The following is a 20,354-nucleotide window of genomic DNA, read 5'->3' as shown; positions in this document are numbered from 1 at the left end:
CATGGGCCTTGTTTCTGAAGCAATTCAGCGACTGCTGTGATACAGAGCAGGTGATGATCAGACACAACTGCTGGAGACGTGACTTTAAAGACACGGGGTGTATTTCAGGAGTTATATTTATGTATGAAGCAGAGGTTGAGACATTTAGTGAAGACATTACAACATTACAACATCTGAACTAAATGTTAACCTCACCAGACACAGGTCGCTGGCCCACATCTATGGAGAGAAATTTGCATTACACACATGTGCGGGTCCTCAAAAGTTACACACAAATCACTGGGCACATTTGTAAACATCCATTTAAGCAACTTTCTAACACTTTTGAGACAAATTTCTCTCCAAATGTATCCGTTTTTTTCTAATATTGGTTTACTCAGGTTACTAAGTAAATAACTTAACTAACCTCACTTGAAATATGAGTGATTACTCATATTTGTAAGATTATGGAGGAATACTCATCTCAGAGATTAAAGATACCAACATCTTACCACAGCTCTTTTCTGTGATTTCATCTATGTTTGTTGTCTTATTCTTCCTGTTGCTCCTTTTATCTTTTAACTGACATAATATACTATTGCGTAGCAGTGGGTTACATAATAACATGTGGGATGTGCAGTCATACTTTAGCAGATAATTCAGTTCAATTACAATTTTTTTTATATTTTTCCAAATTGCAAAAACAGTCATCTCAAGATGCTTTTTATTGTAAAGACTCTACAATAGCCCAGAGAAAACCGCAACAATCAGCTGACCGCTATGATCCAGCACGTGGCAACAGTGGGAAGAAAAAAGAAACAGGAAGACACCTCCAGCAGAACAAGCTCAGGGACGGGCAGCCATCTGACATGACCAGCTGGGATTGGCGGAAGAAGTTGAGACACAGACACACTGTGGAAGAGAGTCAGAGACGAATAATAGCTACTGATGAAATGCAGAATGGTGTGTATATAACAGATAATAATGGTATTTTAAATCATCTAAACTGTACAGTTCCAAATCATCTGGCCTGTGGCTATACTTACCATACTTACCAGCATAAAAACTCCAAAACAAATTTCCTTGGCAGGTTTAGTAAATCTAGTGTTAACGTGTACAGATGTGGTTTGTGGTGAATCTCTGTACCAGTTCCTCTAAAGTCCAGTTTGAACCTGCAGGATGGGCTTTAGAAAGTCAAGCTCACAACTAAGGAGAAGTTGTGGGTGTTTCAAATACATTTTTGGTGAGATTTTACTGGATGCCAGTCTAACATAAAGCTAACACACAGAGACGTGCAACCGCACACTCTCACATCCCAGCCAGGTTGAAAAAGCAGAGCTTCTATGAAATGGAAATCCACTACAACTTCTATTTAACCCCACACAGAAAAGTCCCAGCTGACAAGGATGTTTGAACACAAGGTGATACCGACAAATAAACACCGTGGTGCACTGATGTTTCACTGGCAGCGTGTTCGTATTTATCACATAGACAAGATAAAAGCAAATAAAGTTTAAATGAATGGCCGCATCCATGAGGAAAGACAAACTGCACACATAGTACAGACTCGGTGGAGACAGAGGAGCTCATTCTTGGACCATGTGAGGCCTTTGCATGTTGATCCTTTCAGCAGCTACTGCATTCAGTTGTTGCCCGCTGTTGCTCACTAAAAATGAGGATCGGAGGTGTTTGATTTCGTAACCTCCCCCATCCCTGCTGCCGCTCCTCTGATCTTTTTACTTTCATTTTACCAACGAGGCAGCAGCTGCTCCACGGTCTCTCTCTTTTACCAAATAAAGTAGTTTTCTTATAAACACTGCTCCGAGAATCCGATGGTCACCGTGAATTTACAAATCTGCGATCCGAACAGGTGAGTCTCTTCTCTGTGATATCACAGCTGCTTATGAAGTTTGGTTTTTATATTCACCCATGTGTCGTTCAATTTTCGCTTTCTCAAACTTCAAGTTCAGTAAAAGTAGAGATAAATATTCACTACTTTCTCCATTTGAAGTTTGATACTGTACAATTAATCACGTTAAAAGCACGTGTTTCTGGGGAATTCACCTGTTAGGACACGCCCCTCATGTATTTATAGCTCGTGTTCAGACTTATATTCAGCTGGTTTCGAGATGCTTTAATTATTTTCTGCATTACTGTCATATTAAAATGGGCGTAGGAGAGTTCAGTTACAGGATTTCTATCTCAACTCTAATAGTCGTCTTTCCACTCCTTTTCGTCTTCAGGCTTGCTCAAGGTAAGCTTTAAAGTACATGTAAGGTATCCTTGCTTTGCAGCCAAATATTATTGCTACTCTCTCTCTCTATGTGTGTGTGTGTGTGTGTGTGTGTGTGTGTGTTATGGAAGTGTTTTCGTATGTAGCGCTCTTAGAGACCTGTCAGACTTATGCGGCTGTACTGTTATCGTAGCCAATTAAATAAACATGACTGAGGCAATCCCTTTAATTTCTATGGAGACAAAAAAAGTAAACATGTCAGCATCTTTGATACTAATGACGTTAGATGCTGTGATGCCTGTGTGTAACGTTTCAGTTTACTTCTATTGATATTTGGTGGCAGTAGGCTGCTTGGATTTGATTGGTCAAATCTTACCCTCATAAAACAAATCACTGAAAAATATTTGGCTGAATTGAACTGATATAAAGCATTGTCCACAAATCTCTGTTGATTTTGTTTTTCATTAAAAATATTTGGTTGGTTTAATTCAATTCAATTCAATTTTATTTATATAGCGCCAAATCACAACAAAAGTCGCCTCAAGGCGCTTCATAGATACAGAGAAAAACCCAACAATCATATGACCCCGTATGAGCAAGCACTTTGGCGACAGTGGGAAGGAAAAACTCCCTTTTAACAGGAAGAAACCTCCGGCAGAACCAGGCTCAGGGAGGGGCGGGGCCATCTGCTGCGACCGGTTGGGGTGAGAGAAGGAAGACAGGATAAAAGACATGCTGTGGAAGAGAGCCAGAGGTTAATAACAGATATGATTCAATGCAGAGAGGTCTGTTAATACATAGTGAGTGAGAAAGGTGACTGGAAAGGAAAAACTCAATGCATCATGGGAATCCCCCGGCAGACTACATCTATTGCAGCATAACTAAGGGAGGATTCAGGGTCACCTGGTCCAGCCCTAACTATATGCTTTAGCAAAAAGGAAAGTTTTAAGCCTAATCTTGAAAGTAGAGATAGTGTCTGTCTCCTGAATCTAAACTGGAAGCTGGTTCCACAGAAGAGGGGCCTGAAAACTGAAGGCTCTCCCTCCCATTCTACTTTTAAATACTCTAAGAACAACAAGTAGGCCTGCTTTTTTTCTTTTGAATAACCCATAAATTATTCATCTATCACAATCACTCCCTTAAGAAATGAAAATTGATGAATGAAAAGTTTATTGGAAACATTTTTAAAATCTTAGACAGATTTATTTTCTTTTTTTTAATGAACTTACATACTTGCATGGTTAGAAGAAGAAATACTAAGACTGCATGTTTGACTCGAACCTTTTCATTGGCAGTTTGTTTAGCTGGGATAGGCTCAAAGAATTGGAATCTGTATTACTATAACTTGGGTACCACTGGCCTATTTAAATCTTAGGAACACATTATGTTTTCTATACCATATATAAGTATAACTGCATGAGATTTTGTACTTATACCAGAGGTGTGATTTGAACCCTCAAGGTCTTATGTCAGTTGCCTCTTGAGTCAGTAAAGTCTGTGAGGATTAAGTGATTAGGCCTTAGTGATTAGACTTTCGGTGGAGATGGGACTGGGCCAGTGTTTGGTTGGAATTTAGGAGCAACTGAGCAACATTGAGGTTAAATAAATGCCAAGACAGATTGCACAAAGATTTGTGTGTGTGTGTGTGTGTGTGTGTGTGTGTGTGTGTGTGTGTGTGTGTGTTGTTAATGCATGATATGTTCACTTCACTAAGAAGAAAAGTGGACAGTTATAAGCCTGATGTTATCTAAAACATGAATCAGAAAGATGACTGTTGTAGGAGGGCGTTCTATCACTTGAAAAGCTCTTTCAAAAGCATCTGATTTGTCTGAGAAGTGCTATATAAACAAGGCCTAATTGGTTGCATGTTGATTTGATTTATATCAGATTTAAAATCTCCCTTTTTGTCCCTCAGGTCAGTTACACGTGGTTGGATCCCTTCAGCCTGTTGTAGCAGCTCCAGGTGATGATGTGATCCTGCCCTGTCAAGTGGAACCAGCATTTAACGTGGCGAGGTTGACGGTGGAGTGGTCAAAGCCGGACCTCCGTCCTGACCCCAACGACCGGCTCAGCCGAGTGGAATATGTTCATCTTTACAGAGACGCCCACGAGGTCCCCGACATGAAGATCCCATCGTACATCGGGAGGACGGCGTTGTTCATAGACAGCCTGAGAGAAGGAAACATCTCACTAAGAATCACTAATGTGACACAAGAAGATGAAGGAAGATACAGATGTTTCATCCCGAAGTTAAAGAGTCAAACAAGGTTTTCCATTGTTCGTCTGATTGTTGGTGAGTCAGACTGATAAAATCTTTTTTTTCTCAGTTTATTTTTTCTCAAAAGTATTAAAAACCTATAAGACCAATGACTTTAGTTATATCAGCTAATTTATGGATGATAAATACATATTTTTATTTAATTTATTTTGTTCTTTCAGACCCAAGTTTAACTGAAACTGTGACAACAAAGGCACAACTGGATCCTGAAAATTTCCATGTTCCTGATTTAAATGAAGAGATAGATAATAAAGGTGAGAACATGAGACCATCATACACCCAACACAGAATATGAAAAAGTCTTGAAATTAGCACTTTTTTGCTCTTGGGTCATCTGCAACCTACCATAAATGTTGCAAGTGCCTGAGACACTGAACCATTCATATTAATCCAACTTAGCTGAATACATGTGTGGTCTACGACACGAGTACATGTATTATGAATGTAAGGCAGTGGTTGTTCTGCGAGATAATGAGCAGACCTCTATGCATGCCAAATTTAATGCAGCTCTCGTCATTGTAACACTCTCACACAGCTAGATCTAAGCCTGTAACAAAAGCCTTTGCTTTCCACATTGTAGTACAGATGCAGGTCTTTTGCAAATCCATGCGCCAAATCTTTATCTCATCATTGTCAAATAATACAGTTTATCTCCACCTTTGCTGACCTCACAAAAAATGTCCCAAAAAGGTCAACAACAAGATCTGGTGGACTGAAAAAGAAAGTGATTTTATGATTCTACTACTATAAAGACAGTTTCAATATACCAATATAAGATAATTGTTATCTTATATTGGTACCCATAATATGGGTGGATGAGAATGTGAAGTCAGCACATAGTAGTGCTATGTGTTAGCTTATGACATCAGTGTTGTATCTAAAAGTGCAGCAGAGGCTGCCTTATGCTTTATTTCATGACTGTACTGAATTATAAAGACATCACAGGAACTAACTTATCGTCTACCAAAAATTAAACTTCATATAATTCCCTTAGGGATTAATAAAGTATTCTGATTCTGATGATTAGACATAAAATTTCTATCAATAAAATATTGAAATATAAAAATGTGTAACTTCGTGAGTTTGACAGTTGCAGTTGGTCTCATCTCTGTTTGGTTTTTCCTGGCAGGTGGTTCGTCCGAGCGGTGCCGACTGATTCCAGTTGTGGTTCTCTGTGTGTTTATTCTTCTGTGCTTCGCAGTTGGAGGATGTTTGATCACAGAGTCACAAAAAGCAGAAGTATGTTAAAGTCTTAAATATTTGTTTTTATGCATTTACTTCATGTTTGAAATATCACTGTACACAAAAGTGATTAAAAAAATCTTTCTCCAGCTCAAGAAACGTCCAATCTAATTGCTTTGTGCAAGGGCGCATTGGAACTGTTAACAGAGAAGAGTGCTGCCTACGTACCTGCGGATCGTTCATATGTGTTTGAAGATTCGAAGCATTAACTCTTCCAGCCTCTTCTGGACACAGTGGACGTGTCCCATAATCTGTTTGGACCCAAATGAACTTTAACTCCTGTAAATGCTGACCGTGCCTTCAGTGACTGGTCAGCTGATGTCAAGTAGTTTCGAGTGCAGAAACAGGATCCATCATCTGAGCCAAAGTTGAACTCTGGCTTCAGAGTATACGGTTACTTTAAATCTGTTGAAGTGATGTGTTGCAGCACTTTGTGTTTTACATGTCGACACTAAAGCTGAATTTGTTTTTGTTACTTTTATGTCAAAGTTATTTTGCTCACAAGGAAAGATTTAGCTCTGTTCACATAACTTTGCACTACATATAACGTGACTTCAGTGTTTTGCACATATACACACTTGCAGGATATATGAAAAACTGAAGATTGGTGGGAACTGAGGGGAGTTTTGTGTTTGTGTTTTTTTTTTTAAAGAGTCAAATCCAGCAGTAATGTATTGAGACAGCCTGGAGCTGTAGGTGCTTTTTCATCTCTTAGTTTTCTTATAATGACACATTGTTTCTGTATCAGTTTTAGGATTTCAGTATTTGGATGTCATTTTAGAGGTATGTTTCCTTTATCAGGAAGAACTTTTCCATCCTCTGAACTCTAAAGTGCTTTTCAGTTACTTAACACTGACAATTAACGGGCTTTTGAGCCACGCAGCTATATTTATGGAGAAAAGAGCCAATATCATCAAAGTTAAATATTCATTGTTCTGTTTATTTGAGCTTCTTCATATTTAAATTCTTAAAAAATTGGTCTTTTTTTTTAACGATTGTTCTGATTTTTGAAGTTTGAAACTCTTGTCACTCCTGCATTATCAAATGAATTTATGTGATATTTGAAACAGTGTTTATTCGGTTTCATGCAACAAAAAACAGCCACATAAAGTGCATTTCCAAGTGATTGCAGTGTGTTTGCGTCATATATTCAGTGATTAAAATCTGTTCTGGAGTTCAGCTGTTACATCACATGATAGGCATCTTATGTTGTGTTAGCATCAAGGAATCATGGATGAGTAATGTGGGTGAGAATGTGAAGTCAGCACATAGGTCATAGCACTGTGTTAGCTTATGGCACCAGTGTTTTATCTAAAAGTGAGCAGAGGCTGCTTTATGCTTTCTTCTATGACGGTACTGAATTATAAAGATATCACAGAAACGAATTTATCATCTACGAAGAATTATACCTTACATCATAATCTGTAGTAGATTTCATTTTCACTGAAACTGTAAACGTATCTGTTGGGTGAAATTTCACATCCACCGTGTTTCGTCATATCCCATCATATTGTTTTCATTTCCTTTCTGTGATTCTGTATAAACTTTATGTTTGCAGCCAATCCAGACATAAAAACTAACTGCTTCATCAGGTTCTAATGCTTTCTAATTTGGGCCAAAACTGAATAATTTATATGTGTATCTGGAGTTTAGGTGGATCTATTTCTCCAAACATAGGCCGGGGTGTTATTAAAAAGGTATATGTTTATGTATGTTTGATTTTACGCACTTACTTCACGGTTGAAAAATGTTAAACAGAAAAAACTGTGCACAAAAGTTTTGGGGTTTTTTAGATTTTTTTTTTTTAGTTATGAAAGCCACTGGAATTCTTTAATTTTCTTGAAGGTTTGAGATGTGTCTCAAAACTGGATTGTAGGTAGCAAACAGTTAGTGTCTATGTTCAAGGATGGCCTTTCACAGTAGACATAGATGGCCTCTTTCACTCCTCTTTCAAACCATGTGTCTTCCCTGATCTTCTTTTCTGTGCATCTTTGATGATTTGATGAAAGCCCAGATTTCCACATGTTTTAAGAGTTTTCTTTACATGTGTGTGTTCCTTTTCTTTCTCATCTGGCTTAGAGGGAACATTTTCTGCCCAGTGCTGTAGGGTCCTGATTACTCCAAGTTTGTGTTCCAGAGGGTGGTGCTCTGTGTGTGGAGGCTTCTGGTAAACTTCAATGTTGAGGTTTCCATGCTGCTCAATGTGCAAAGCACATTCCAGAAATAGCAAACTGTCATCCTTTGTATCTTCCCCGGGGAACTTTATATTTCTACCCACTGAGTTGATGTGAACAGTAAAGGCTTCTACTTCTTAGGTTTTGATTGTGACCCAGGTATTATCCACATACCTGTAACAGCAGCTTGGTGCTGTCCCTTTAAAAAGCCTTTACTGTCCACTTGCTCCATGTAAAGGTTGGCTACAATAGGTAACACGGGGCAGCCTGTGGCAAATCTATGGCCTCATTGTATTTACAATTAATGGTGGTAACATAGAGGTCTAACAGTGTGCATATCTGACTGGGGGTAAAGCTGGATCTTTTTTCTAGAGAGCTGTCTTGCTGTAGTAATTGCTGCTTGAAATCAGGCCAGTACAGAATAATATGGAGTTCAGATGAGAACTTAAAAGACTTACTCCAAATATAGGCTCAGGAGGGTTATTAATAGGCTGTATTGGAATAAATAATGCATTTAATTAGGATAAAGTAAACACCTCTTCTTTTTTTCTTTTTTTTAAATTCGACAATATTGCAGAAAAAATCGTCTTATGATCCCACAAACTGAGTTTGTTCAAGCAGATCAAATCAAACTCAGATTTTCAGGACAGAGCCATGGAGCATCCACAACTACTGAAGACCGAAGCCTGAGCATACCACTAACCACAACAAACAAGAGATCACACAATTTTGTTTTCATTTAAAATGCTTGTTAATTAATTTTTAGTAGAATTTTTTAGCTATATAACAATTTTAGCTATATAATTTAATTGTCACAACAAGTCCAGGGTTACACATATGCTCTGCATGATTCAGCTGGTTTGTGTTTATGACAAGTTGCAGAGTGCCCTCTAGTGGACCAGCGATGCAACATCAACACTTATATTTTAAGAGCGTTCCTTCTGTCTCTTCTTTACTCCATTATTATATTTTTCGTTTATTCGCCATTATTATTGTTGATTCCAGTGTAGATTCTGATTGCAGCCAGGCTCTAGTTATTAATACTAAATGGTTTCCTCCCACCAAACAACTCTGAGTATCATATTTACCCCATAAACCCAGAAATGATTAATTAACATTTACTATATTTCATGAAACCTATTCTTTTTCATGTGAGAAGGACAAAGTGAAAGTGAAAATAAAACTCCAATTTTCAACTTTTCTGCATATGTCAGGAAGGAAAAGGCTGAGGGAGGCATGAAAGATGTTACTCAGACTTGTTGCTGCCAGGAGATGAGGTAGAGGAGGCCCAGACATGACAGCTTTAAGGTGCCTGAGCAGGAACATAGTGATCGCACCCAACATCCACACTGGACAAGTAAGGCAGAGCTCTGAATTTTGTGGCATTGCAATGTGTAGGAAGGGAAATAAGAACACTTAGACACACACAAGTAGAGTACATAATCAGATCATTTCTATTCAAGTCACTTTTATTTATATAAAATCACAACAACAGTGGCTGTAATGGAGGAGGTCACTTTAAGAGGGATGGACTTGACCTCCTGATGTACAGTGGCTTCAAGGTGCTTAAACTATGGGCACTTCCTATTGAACTATTTCTTTGATTTATATAAATAATATTTTCTAAAACTAATTAAACTTTATCAGTTCAGTTTGGAGCCTAAAGAAATGGGGTTACAACAGTTTTTAACATGAAACCTAAAAACTGCCCACAACCACCTCCTAAAGACCTTAAATAGAAAATAGGCAAAGTGGTTTTAAATATGTCAGACCACACAAACCAGAGTCAGGTGCTTGTCGCTGACTGCAACTTTAAACTGAAAACAGAGTATCTATAAAATGTTTGATGCATGACTCTGATACCCTGGGATCTGGATACACTGGGTCCCAGTGGTAGTAAGCTCAACGAGTCCACACATTATCCTTAGATTAGGCAGTCCATCAAGAGGCCTGAATCAGCCAAACCATGACACAGGAAAGCCTTTGTCGATGAGCTGATGATTCCCTGCACACACTGCAGTTTGTGTCCAAGTTTGTGTTCCAGAGGGTGGTGGGAGTCAAAGAGGAGGTACTGCTCTGAGGCTTCTGGTAAACTTCAGATTTCTATTCTCCTCAATGTGCAACTGTCATCCTTTGTATCTTCCCCGGGGAACTTTATATTTCTATCCACTGAGTTGATGTGAATAGTAAAGGCTTCTACTTCTTAGGTTTTGATTGTGACCCAGGTATTATCCACATACCTGTAACAGCAGCTTGGTGCTGTTCTTTTAAAAAGCCTTTACTTTCCACTTTCTCCATGTAAAGGTTGGCTACAATAGGTAACACGGGGCAGCCCATGGCAAATCCATGGCCTCGTTGTATTTACAATTCATGGTGGTAACACAGAGGTCTAACAGTGTGCATATCTGACTGGGGTTAAAGCTGGTTCTGTTTTCTAGGGAGCTGTCTTGCTGTAGTCATTGCTGCTTCAAATCAGGCTTCTACTCCAAACATGGACTCGGTGGGGTTATTAAAAGGCTGTATTGGAAATAAATAATGTATTTAACTGCGATAAAGTCTCAACACCTTTCTTTTTTAAATTTGACAATATTGTATTAAAAACATCCTCTTATTATTCCATGATTATTATTATTATTCCTTATTATTCCATTATGGGAACAGTCTAAATTTAATGTTTCTGATGTCTTCTGGCTGATTAATACATGTGTGTCCTACAGAGGACCCCATAGCTACAATTTTGCGCTTAAGTTGGGAGGGGTAATAAAACAGAAGTCAGTTCAGTACAATCAACTGCCATCCAGCAGTGAGTTTACACACTAACTTAAATCAGCATTTTGTAGGTAAATGTCTAAATGAGCTCGAGTGAATCAAAATGAACCAAAACTTATTGAGTTAAGGATAAAAAGGAAGACTAATACCATGAGACTGAAACCATAACTATAAAAAATGATCATAGTAACACAGTAATCACAAAGTAAACTTCTGTGGTAAACAAACCTGTAATGGTCTTTTTTTGTACAGCTATTTAAATCATTTATTGTAAAGCATTTAAATGAGTCTCCTGTGAATTCATATGAAATACAGAGGCGTGCTTCCTCTGGTATTCTGAAGTAAAACATCACAGGCTGATCAGTTTGTTGCTACATCTATTTATAAAATGCAAAACCAGATGCTCACACACAGACACATGATTGACTTTTCACACGTTTGGCTCAATAATGGTGCACAGAGTTGGTGAGCTCACAGTGTCAGAGCGGCTTTGTAAACCTATTTGTGGAGGATGTATGTCACAGTTTCATCTTCGATACCACAAATTTCAAATGTTTACTGTCTTTACCAAGAAGTGTATCACAATGAAGTGAAGTTATGGAATATTTATTAAACTCTGAATTCAAATAGCACAATGTTATTAGGAGAAAACTTCAATCCTGCATGAAGATCAATTGACACACTGTGGGAAGGTGATTTGTACAACACTTAAAGGAGAACGTCAATGTCTTTTTTTTTCCAGATATTTATGTGATATCCCTTAATTTCTGGAGTTTACACACACAGACAGTACTAGAATAAAAAAAATACAAATTTGGCATCCATTCAGATGATGATGTAAACTCACAGATTGAGTTAAAGACTCATGGAACAGCTCTGCTGAGTTTTCTCTTCTGTGACTCCAAATACTATCATCATGTCTAAATGACAATCGAATATATACAATATATTATTCTGTAAGAGGGGAGTAGGAGAGCTGAAATAAAGTAAATGTTCATCACTCTATGGAGGATGTGCAGTTACATTTTAGCTGATGCTATTTTAAAATATGTGTAAATATAAAGAGTGTGTTAGTAAACCAGCTATCTTAGTCTTTGGCCAAATGAAGAAGTTCAGTGAGGTTAAACATCCTCTTTGCCTAATCTGTATGTGCTAAATTTATCCTACATTTCCTCTAATTGCTGGTTTGTGGTTGCTATATTTGGATGGGCTTGTAGAAAAAAATAAGTGAGTAGTTCAGCAGAAGCTGTAGATGTTGCAAAGGAATTTCCTGTTGTATTCTACAGTAGTCCATCTACTGCAGGGATGGCTGGTATGAGCAGGAAGTCGATGCACCGTAGGGACAGAGAAACATACAGCGACACACTCAATGAACACTTAACAGTCCATTCTTTATTAAAGCTGTGGTTCTCAGCATCAGAAAGCTTTTGTACTCCCAGTGTTCTGCACAAACTACCACGCTGCATGTGACAGCGATAAAAAGGGAATAAATATCATACAGCATTTATATATTCCGTCATATTCCTTCTTATCAGTTAGGCGGGATGAAAGCATTGGAGGTAAGCTTTCACACACACACACTTTTTAAATTCAGTTTAACAGGATTTGTGAAATGTACAGTAATCGTACCCCTTTCAAAATAAAATTTTGTAGTGAAAGGAACTCACTAACTCCAATTTTCAACTTTAGTCCATACTTTAGGAAGGAAAGGGCTGACAGAGGCAGGATGGATGTTACTCAGGATTATGGGAGGTGACTCAGACTTATTGTCAGGAGATGAGGTAGAGGAGGCCCAGACATGACAGCTTTAAGGCACCTGAGCAGAAATAAAGTGATCGCACCCAACATCCACACTGGACGAGTAAGGCAGAGCTCTGAATTTTGTGACATTGCAATGTGTAGGAAGGGAAATAAGAACACTTAGACACACACAAGTAGATTACATAATCAGATAAAAGTTTGATTTCTTTGATTTATAGAAATAACATTTTCTAAAAGCAAATTAAACTGTACCTTTCATTTCTTCATCTGTTCAGTTTGAACCCTTCTGAAACAGGGTTACAATAGTTTTTAACATGAAACCTAAAAACTGCCCACAACCATCTCCCGATGACCTTCAACAGAAAATAGGCAAAGTGGTTTTTAAATATGTCAGACCACACAAACCAGAGTCAGGTGGTTGTCACTGATTGCAACTTTAAACTGAAAACAGATTATCTAAAACATATTTGCAGCATGACTCGGATCTGGATACACTGGGTCCCAGTGGTAGTAAACTCAACAAGTCGAGACATTATCTTTAGATTTGGCAGTCCATCAACAGGCCTGAATCAGCCAAACCGTGACACAGGAAAGCCTTTGTCGATGAGCTGATGAGTCCCTTCACACACTGCAGTTTGTGCCTGGGAACTCAAATCGCACAACTTCAGAGCCCCACCTTACACAGCACTTCTTGTAATTGACTTTGAATGTTGGCATTTTGTTCCAGCTCAGACTTCTCAGAAGCCAGTTTGTCCTATTCTAAGGTTTCACCTTTCTGTTCCTTCTCTCTGTTATTACATACACGATTACTGTTGGTGTCATGCCTCAGGTGTTAGTGACCCAACAATGGAGCTTTAGAAATAATGACCATGTGTTAAAAGTCCTCACCTCTGTCCATACGTCAGGAAGCAGAGGACTGGAAGAAAAGTGATTCTCATCGCTGTTAGGAGATCAGGTGGAGGAGGACTAGACAGTGATTGTTAAACACGGCATTTAAGTGTGTGTAATCCACCTCTGAGCACTATGATAGCTGCTATAGGCTCCACCACTCCACCCTCCCGAAACCTGAATTGGACAAGCAGACGAAAATGAAGAAAAAAAGACATGAGTATGTATGGAAACATGAAAGTATAATAATAATAATAATAATAATAATAATAATAATAATAATAATAATAATAATAATAATAATGTATTTTTTAAAAAGAAGCATAACCTGGAAGGGAAACATAAGCCACTCCCTCCTCGTCGTCTTTCTCTCTCCCTTGCACACCGTTGCACACACACGCACCGGTGCGTCAGCTTCAGGCGGACCATCACTACTGTTTTTCATAAAGTTTTCTCCCCTCGATAAAGAACCCGATGGTCGCGATCAGCTAATGAAGCTTCTGACTGAAAAGGTGAGCCGCTTCTGCTCTGATCTACTGTTTGATCATTAATGAGAACGAGCGCTTCCTGGATTCAAACCGCTCCTGTCTGAATGTATAACATCTTCTACGAATTGGCTAAAATATTACAGCACTCCAAACCTCTCTTTAAAAGTAAGATTAAAATTACTTTATTCTCACGGAACGGTTATGTTTAACCTGAAAACACGTCGACGCGTGACATAATGTTGGCAGGCAGCTGACTCATGGCCCAGAGCATGACTCAACCTTTGTCACGTGATTAGTTCCAACATGCCCACAGACCGGTCATTCATCAGCTGCTCTGCAGTCACATAGTCCTGTCGAAGATGGACACAGAAGAGTCAAGTGTCAGTGTTTCTACTATATTCACGTTCTTGTTGTTGCTTTCCCCCATCGTGTCTCTTGAAGGTAAGCTATAAAGCTATACATAGGATGGCTCGCACATGTAGTTGGGTTTGATGATCTAACTAAACGAGATTTATATTCTAATGTGAAGCGTTCCTGTATGTATGGATACAGTAATATATATACAACATTTAATTTAACAAAGCAATTTAAAACAATGATATATATCTATCGATCAATCGATATATATGTATATATATATCTATATATATATATATATATATATATATATATATATATATATATATATATATATAGATATAGATATATATATATAGATATAGATATATATATATAGATATATAGATATATATATATATAGATATATATATATAGATATATATATATATATAGATATAGATATAGATATATATATCTAGATATATATAGATATATATCTAGATATAGATAGATATATCTAGATATAGATATATCTAGATATAGATATATCTAGATAGATAGATAGATATTTTTATATTTATTTATTTTTGCAAGGACAACACCAGTAAATGATTATTTGAAAATACTTGACTTTTTAAGCAGGATGTGTGTATTTATTTCTCCTCCTCAGGTGAGTTTGATGTGGTCGGATCACTTCAGCCTATCCTGGCTGCTCCAGGTGATGATGTCATCCTGCCGTGTCGCGTGGAGCCAAAGTTTAATGTGGCGGGGTTGACGGTGGAGTGGTCGAGGCCCGATCGTCGTCCTGACCCCAACGACCGTCTGAGTCGAGTGGAATATGTTCATCTTTACAGAGATGCCCGAGAGGTCCCCGACATGAAGATCCCATCATACGTCGGGAGGACGGCGTTGTTCACAGACGGCCTGAGAGAAGGAAACATCTCACTAAGAATCACTAATGTGACACAAGAAGATGAAGGAAGATACAGATGTTTCATCCCAAAGTTAAAGAGTCGAACAAAGTCTTCAATTGTTCATCTGATTGTTGGTGAGTCAGACTGAAAAGATTTTTGTTGTTTGGTTTCAAACTTGCCTTAAAGACTGGTGTGCTTGGGTTATTTTACCAACAACTTATTTTGGTGTTGCTCCTTAAAGACTTCTGGATATTATTTTATTGTAAATAATTAAATGTTCTTACAATCTTATATTCAGCTGAAACTATGACAACAGAGACGCCACTGCATCCTGAAACTCTCCAAACTCCTGAGGACGAGTTTCACAGTAAAGGTGAGAACATGAGGAACAAATCAAGACAATTAAAAAGTCTTGAAATGGATCTAAATCACCTTTATGATGCAGTTTTCTCTCAGTGATGGCAGCCTCTCTGTGTAGTCCTCAAAATGTTTAATGTGCGCTGCTTTATTTTGAAGTAGATGCAGGAAGCGTAGTGTAATATCCTGGGAGCAGCTCTGCAGATCTCTTTATTTATTTCTGTGAAGCAGTAAATGTATCAGTTATTCTCCTGTGGTTTTTGACAAAGTCATGTTTGCTGCCCTGAGAATTCTGGGACTTGTAGCACTAAAGTGACCATCAGGACTGATATCTCAGTAATTCTAACTTCATTTCACTGTCAGGTAACGTCTGTGCTTAATAGTTTAATAAATGTGACATGTCATGTCAAAACATGTCATGTTGTGTCTTACAGTAGATCTCATCTCTGTTTGGCAGGTGGTTTGTCCCGTCGGAGCCGACTGATCCCACTTGTGGTTTTCTGTGTTTTTATTCTGCTCTGTGTCGCAGTCGCAGGACACCGGTTCACAGAGTTGAAGCATTGAAAAACAGAAGTATGAGTAAGCCTTAAATCTTAAATATTTATGCATTTACCTCATGGCTGAAGGATGAAAATTAAGGAAAACTGTTTGTGTGTCTGTTCTTTGTTACTCCAGCTTGCGAGTGCAGCTTTGTAGGTGGACGCATTGGAAACATTAACAGAGGCGCAAGCATCACCCACTTTACTTGAACGTTAATTAAAAGCATTGATTTTTCCAGCCTCATGTGGACACAGCAGCTCTGCAGCAGGAGGATTTCACTATGTCCTGTAATTTTCTTGGAGTCAACAACAACCATCCTTTTTGCCAAATTCAACTTGTGGGATCAAACTTTAAAAGCGTGAGGACCTAAAATTTTGATGCCTTGCTCATGGGCACATTGGAAACATTAAGAGAGAGAGAGTGCCAACTTCTTACTTACTTTGAGATGTTTCTTATTTGTTTGAGGAGCCGAAGAACTTTTCCAGCCTCCTGTGGGCACAGTGGGCCTGCAGCAGGTGAATATCATGACGTACTGCAGTTTGTTTGGACCTGAATTCTACCTTTAATCCCTGTGATGGTGCCTGAGATTGTATGACTGGTCTGTTGACTTCCAAAGGGTTGAACCACAGGTTGTACTGCAGCACTAAGACTGAAATTGTTTTGTGAGACTTTGATCAAATCTTAATAACCTCACATATAAATTCTCTCATGTGAGGTTATTTACAAAGAAACACTTAAGTCTAATTGGATGTCCTTTCACGAGAACTAGATCTGAAGTGCTTTAACTGTTCTTGCATTTATGCCTGCGTTAGTTTGAACTTTTTTTGTAGCTTGTGGGAACATGAAATGCTAGTTTAGATACTAAGAAAATGAAACCTGTTTAAGAGCCTCTTAGAGTCATCTTGTATTTTGAGGAGATATGAGTGAATATTTGCACTTTGTTTTGTATTATGGGTGAAGTCTTACTTTATTCTGCCCTTTAGAGAGCGGACTACAACAGTACTAGATCAGGTTGAACTCATGTAAACATGTTTGCTGTGATGTGATTGTAGGTATTTAATTTGTCTTTTGGGACAGCTTGGAGCTAAAGGTGCTTTCCATGGGTTTGTTTTGTTAAAGTTCCTAACTGTCACTCTGACATACTGATTGTTTTTATCAAGCTCAACTTTCTGCTTCCTTCTTACGGAAGGAATATCTAATACATAGTTCTGTTGTTTTAGGCCTTATTCTATTTAAAAATGTCTCTTAAAGAAAAGCAGGTCTTCTCTTTAAAACACTGATTTTTATATTTTGAACCTTTTGTTATTTTGGACTTTCCAACTAATTAAACTTAAATTTGAGGCAAAATGTTTCCAGACAATTGCTTCTCAGATAAAGTTCATTTGCAAATGATTTCAGTGTGTTTGCATCGTTTATTCAGTGACTAACATCTGTGCTGGAGTTCAGCCTTGTGTTGTGTTATCATCACAGGTCAGCAATGTTGAAAACATGCCGACCTGAGCTGCTTGTTAGATTAGCTCAGCATGACAACAGTGCTTCATCCAACAGCAGTACAGCAGGGGCTGATTTACACATTCATTTATGTCTGTACTGAAGTAAAAAACGTATTACAGATTTAAGTTTCACTAAAAGTGAAATCTCAGCTGTTATTGGAGGATGCTTTTACTGAAGGACAAGATTTACCTCCCAATGCTCTGTCACCTCACCTTGTTATTTTTATTTTTATTTTTTATTATTTATATATATATATATATATATATATATATATATATATATATATATATATATATATATATATATATATAATTTTTTTTTTTTTTTTTTTTTTTTTTTTTTTTACTTAAAACCGTTTTCTAATTTTGTCTCCCCCCCCCCCCAAAAAAAAAAAAAATTACAATTAAAATAACAAGACAAATAAACCTAAACCACAATCATAACGGGATAAATCATGGACAGAAGCCACCACCTTCGACCCAAAGTCTGTTTGAGGTTTTAAGTTTTATTTAAGAACACAAAGAATATCTGGATATATATTTATAATAACTCTCTGTTGTACTAAAAATCACAGCAAATGATTTTCCATTATATTTATAGACAAAGGAAGTACTCTAGCCTATATATAGATTTTATCGTTTCTGTTTACATGGGTATCCTTCCACTCGAGAGAGGAAAAATATTTGGTTGTGTTCAGCCTGTGGGTGGGGGAAGCACAGAAAACATAAGAAAGCCTACTGCTTGTTAAGGTATGATCGGGCCCACAGTCTGCCCCGAATTGTTTTTAAACAAAAGTTTCTAACACAACCCGCTGGAAAAAACAAAATGCCTGTGGGCGTGTTGACGAGACTATATTGACTCCCGCAGTGACTGCTGTGCGCTGGAACAAAGGAGTGATTTTAAATATGAGTTTATGCATGAGTAGTTTGGTCTTGTCAGAGATCATGTACAAAAACAGTCATCTCAGAGAGATCTGAACAGGGACTCTAACCAGCAACCTGGAGATTACAGGTGAGCTGCATTAATCTCAAATCTTTTAGCTGCCCACAAAGAAACGAGGCAGGCTGCATCGCCATGTGTGAAGCACATCAATCTTTCATCTGGTCTCACAGTAAAAAAGGGAAAATCCTGTCAACAACTTACTAGCAACACTAATTACTGCACCCTTACTGTAAATCATGTTACAGTAAGGTTACTGAAATACTGTGAGCAACGACTTTCATTCAAACAGTTGTAAACTTTTCTTTTTGTTAATGGTGCCCATGACTGAATTCAATCCACTACTGAAAGCCGATGAGATCTTTGAAAATCTTTACTCCACCTCTCTTTGATGAGACTAATTATGACACACAGAAACAGATGGCATTCACTCCATCGGACCAGTGTCGCTGAGTTTCAGTGCAGTTCTTGTGTAACTTAGCATACCTAAACCTTTTGTTCCTGTCTCCCTTCCTTAAGAATGGCTTCTTGACAGCCACCCTTCCACTGAGATCATGTCTGATGAGGCTTCGGTGAACAGCAGCTGGATGAGCTGAAGGGCAGATGCATCTCTCAGGTTTCTCAGGTCTTTCAAAGAACTGTAAAAGACTTCAGAAAACTCTTGCTCAACACCATACAAAATGTGAAGAAATGGGTTTTGATGACCCTGTATTTTATGTAGTACTGTACATATAGATACAGCTGGCTAACTAAGAACAGGTAATGGTGGTTGAGTGCATTACTTGTTTTCTTTGAAACAACTGTACCTGCTGAGTCCAGGTCTGTCTGTAGCTCTCCACAAGTGGTCTTTGGCTCTTGTACAACTCCTCTGATCATTTTCACTCCACTGTCTGAAATCTTGTGGGGAGCACCCGGTATGGTAAAATGATGTTCTTTCCACTTCTAGATTATGAGCCCGACAGTGCTCACTGGAACCTTCAGTAGTTTAGAAATTCTTCAATAACCAATGCCATCAGTAAGTTTCGCATGTTTTGCAATAAGGCTGTAAAGCTTTTCATTGGTTTTACCCATCATGTGATGTTTATTGTGTGGCACCTTGCTAATGATACATTTTTATAGGGATGAAAGCAGCTGATATTAATTTATATTAAGTGACAGGATTACTTTTTAATTAGTGATACATTTCAGCTGGCGTCATGACTTTCCATGCCCTTTTAGATGCCTCGGTCTTCATGTGTTCAATACTTTTTCCCTGTGTCATTTCTCATTATTACACATAATAAAATTAGTATTTACATTAAATGTGTTAAATATTTCATTAAAGAATACAGTAATGTGACATCAAAAGAAATTTCCATGATGCACTCATTGACAGGAGTGCGGTTCTTTGGACCATGGTGGTGAATGGGTTATAGTAAGGGTTTGAGGTTAGGCGAGTCATCCTCAATCAGGATGAGTGAGTGGGTGGATAAATGTAATCTGTTTTTCATATGTTTTAATTCAGGTCCCACTTTCTCCCCCGCCCACATCTGCGACTCTGCCTCCTCTTCACACCACCTGAGGCTGCTCCACACATTCCACTGTCCAAATAAACACTCTGAAGGATCCTCAGAAGTCCTGGAGAGCTCAGGATCACTCTAAATAAATGTGAAGAAATGTTTGATGACCAAATGCTTTTACTGTGTACATAATACATGTCTGAAGAAATATCAGGTTTTCTAAATCATTTCTAGATCACATCCATCAGTATAAAAAGACGGGCACCTCATTGTTGCCTATATATATTTAATTTTGTCTGACACACTGAGATATTTATAATTAGAGCTATCTGTATTTTTTTAGGGTTTTTTTTAATTATATTTCTGTAACTTTGTAAAATATTGCATTATTAATTTAATTTTGTTTACTTAGTTACAGTTCAGTCTTGGAGCAACTGTGACCACCTTATTTTCTGGGGGA

At 37.9% G+C, this 20,354-nt stretch overlaps 2 protein-coding genes across 3 annotated transcripts; both read left to right on the top strand.

The window, feature by feature from the left end:
- Positions 1-2,120: 2,120 nt before the first annotated feature.
- Positions 2,121-7,224, top strand: LOC146714081 (myelin-oligodendrocyte glycoprotein-like). Its single transcript, XM_085450689.1, has 5 exons — positions 2,121-2,233; positions 4,128-4,505; positions 4,652-4,744; positions 5,620-5,729; positions 5,823-7,224. Exons 1-5 carry the CDS (start codon positions 2,146-2,148, stop codon positions 5,841-5,843), a joined length of 690 nt encoding a protein of 229 aa, XP_085306815.1. The 5' UTR covers positions 2,121-2,145; the 3' UTR covers positions 5,844-7,224.
- Positions 7,225-13,846: 6,622 nt separating this feature from the next.
- Positions 13,847-17,354, top strand: LOC146714080 (myelin-oligodendrocyte glycoprotein-like). Of its 2 annotated transcripts, XM_085450682.1 has the most exons (5): positions 13,847-14,253; positions 14,822-15,199; positions 15,364-15,438; positions 15,880-15,995; positions 16,098-17,354. In XM_085450682.1, exons 1-4 carry the CDS (start codon positions 14,172-14,174, stop codon positions 15,984-15,986), a joined length of 642 nt encoding a protein of 213 aa, XP_085306808.1. In that variant the 5' UTR covers positions 13,847-14,171; the 3' UTR covers positions 15,987-15,995; positions 16,098-17,354. The 2 variants fall into 2 exon arrangements, with proteins under 2 accessions (XP_085306808.1, XP_085306809.1); XM_085450683.1 differs by lacking the exon at positions 15,364-15,438.
- Positions 17,355-20,354: the final 3,000 nt, after the last annotated feature.

Source organism: Copadichromis virginalis, linkage group LG3 (genome assembly GCF_057382275.1).
Source record: "Copadichromis virginalis isolate Kocher_CV1m ecotype Utaka linkage group LG3, C_Virginalis_male_GT1.1, whole genome shotgun sequence".
NCBI classification, from domain to species: domain Eukaryota; kingdom Metazoa; phylum Chordata; class Actinopteri; order Cichliformes; family Cichlidae; genus Copadichromis; species Copadichromis virginalis.
The sequence above is the reverse complement of the archived record's forward strand: the minus strand, read 5'-3'. Positions and strand labels throughout refer to the sequence as shown.

What these genes read in the sequence shown, in the direction of transcription:
- LOC146714080 (XM_085450682.1), top strand. Translation starts at nt 14,172, where the DNA reads ATGGACACAGAAGAGTCAAGTGTCAGTGTTTCTACTATATTCACGTTC. An exon ending in AATTGTTCATCTGATTGTTG is followed by an intron (nt 15,200 to 15,363) that starts GTGAGTCAGACT and finishes TCTTATATTCAG; the next exon opens with CTGAAACTATGACAACAGAG. An exon ending in GGACGAGTTTCACAGTAAAG is followed by an intron (nt 15,439 to 15,879) that starts GTGAGAACATGA and finishes TCTGTTTGGCAG; the next exon opens with GTGGTTTGTCCCGTCGGAGC.
- LOC146714081 (XM_085450689.1), top strand. Translation starts at nt 2,146, where the DNA reads ATGGGCGTAGGAGAGTTCAGTTACAGGATTTCTATCTCAACTCTAATA. An exon ending in TGAAGAGATAGATAATAAAG is followed by an intron (nt 4,745 to 5,619) that starts GTGAGAACATGA and finishes TTTTCCTGGCAG; the next exon opens with GTGGTTCGTCCGAGCGGTGC. An exon ending in CAGAGTCACAAAAAGCAGAA is followed by an intron (nt 5,730 to 5,822) that starts GTATGTTAAAGT and finishes ATCTTTCTCCAG; the next exon opens with CTCAAGAAACGTCCAATCTA.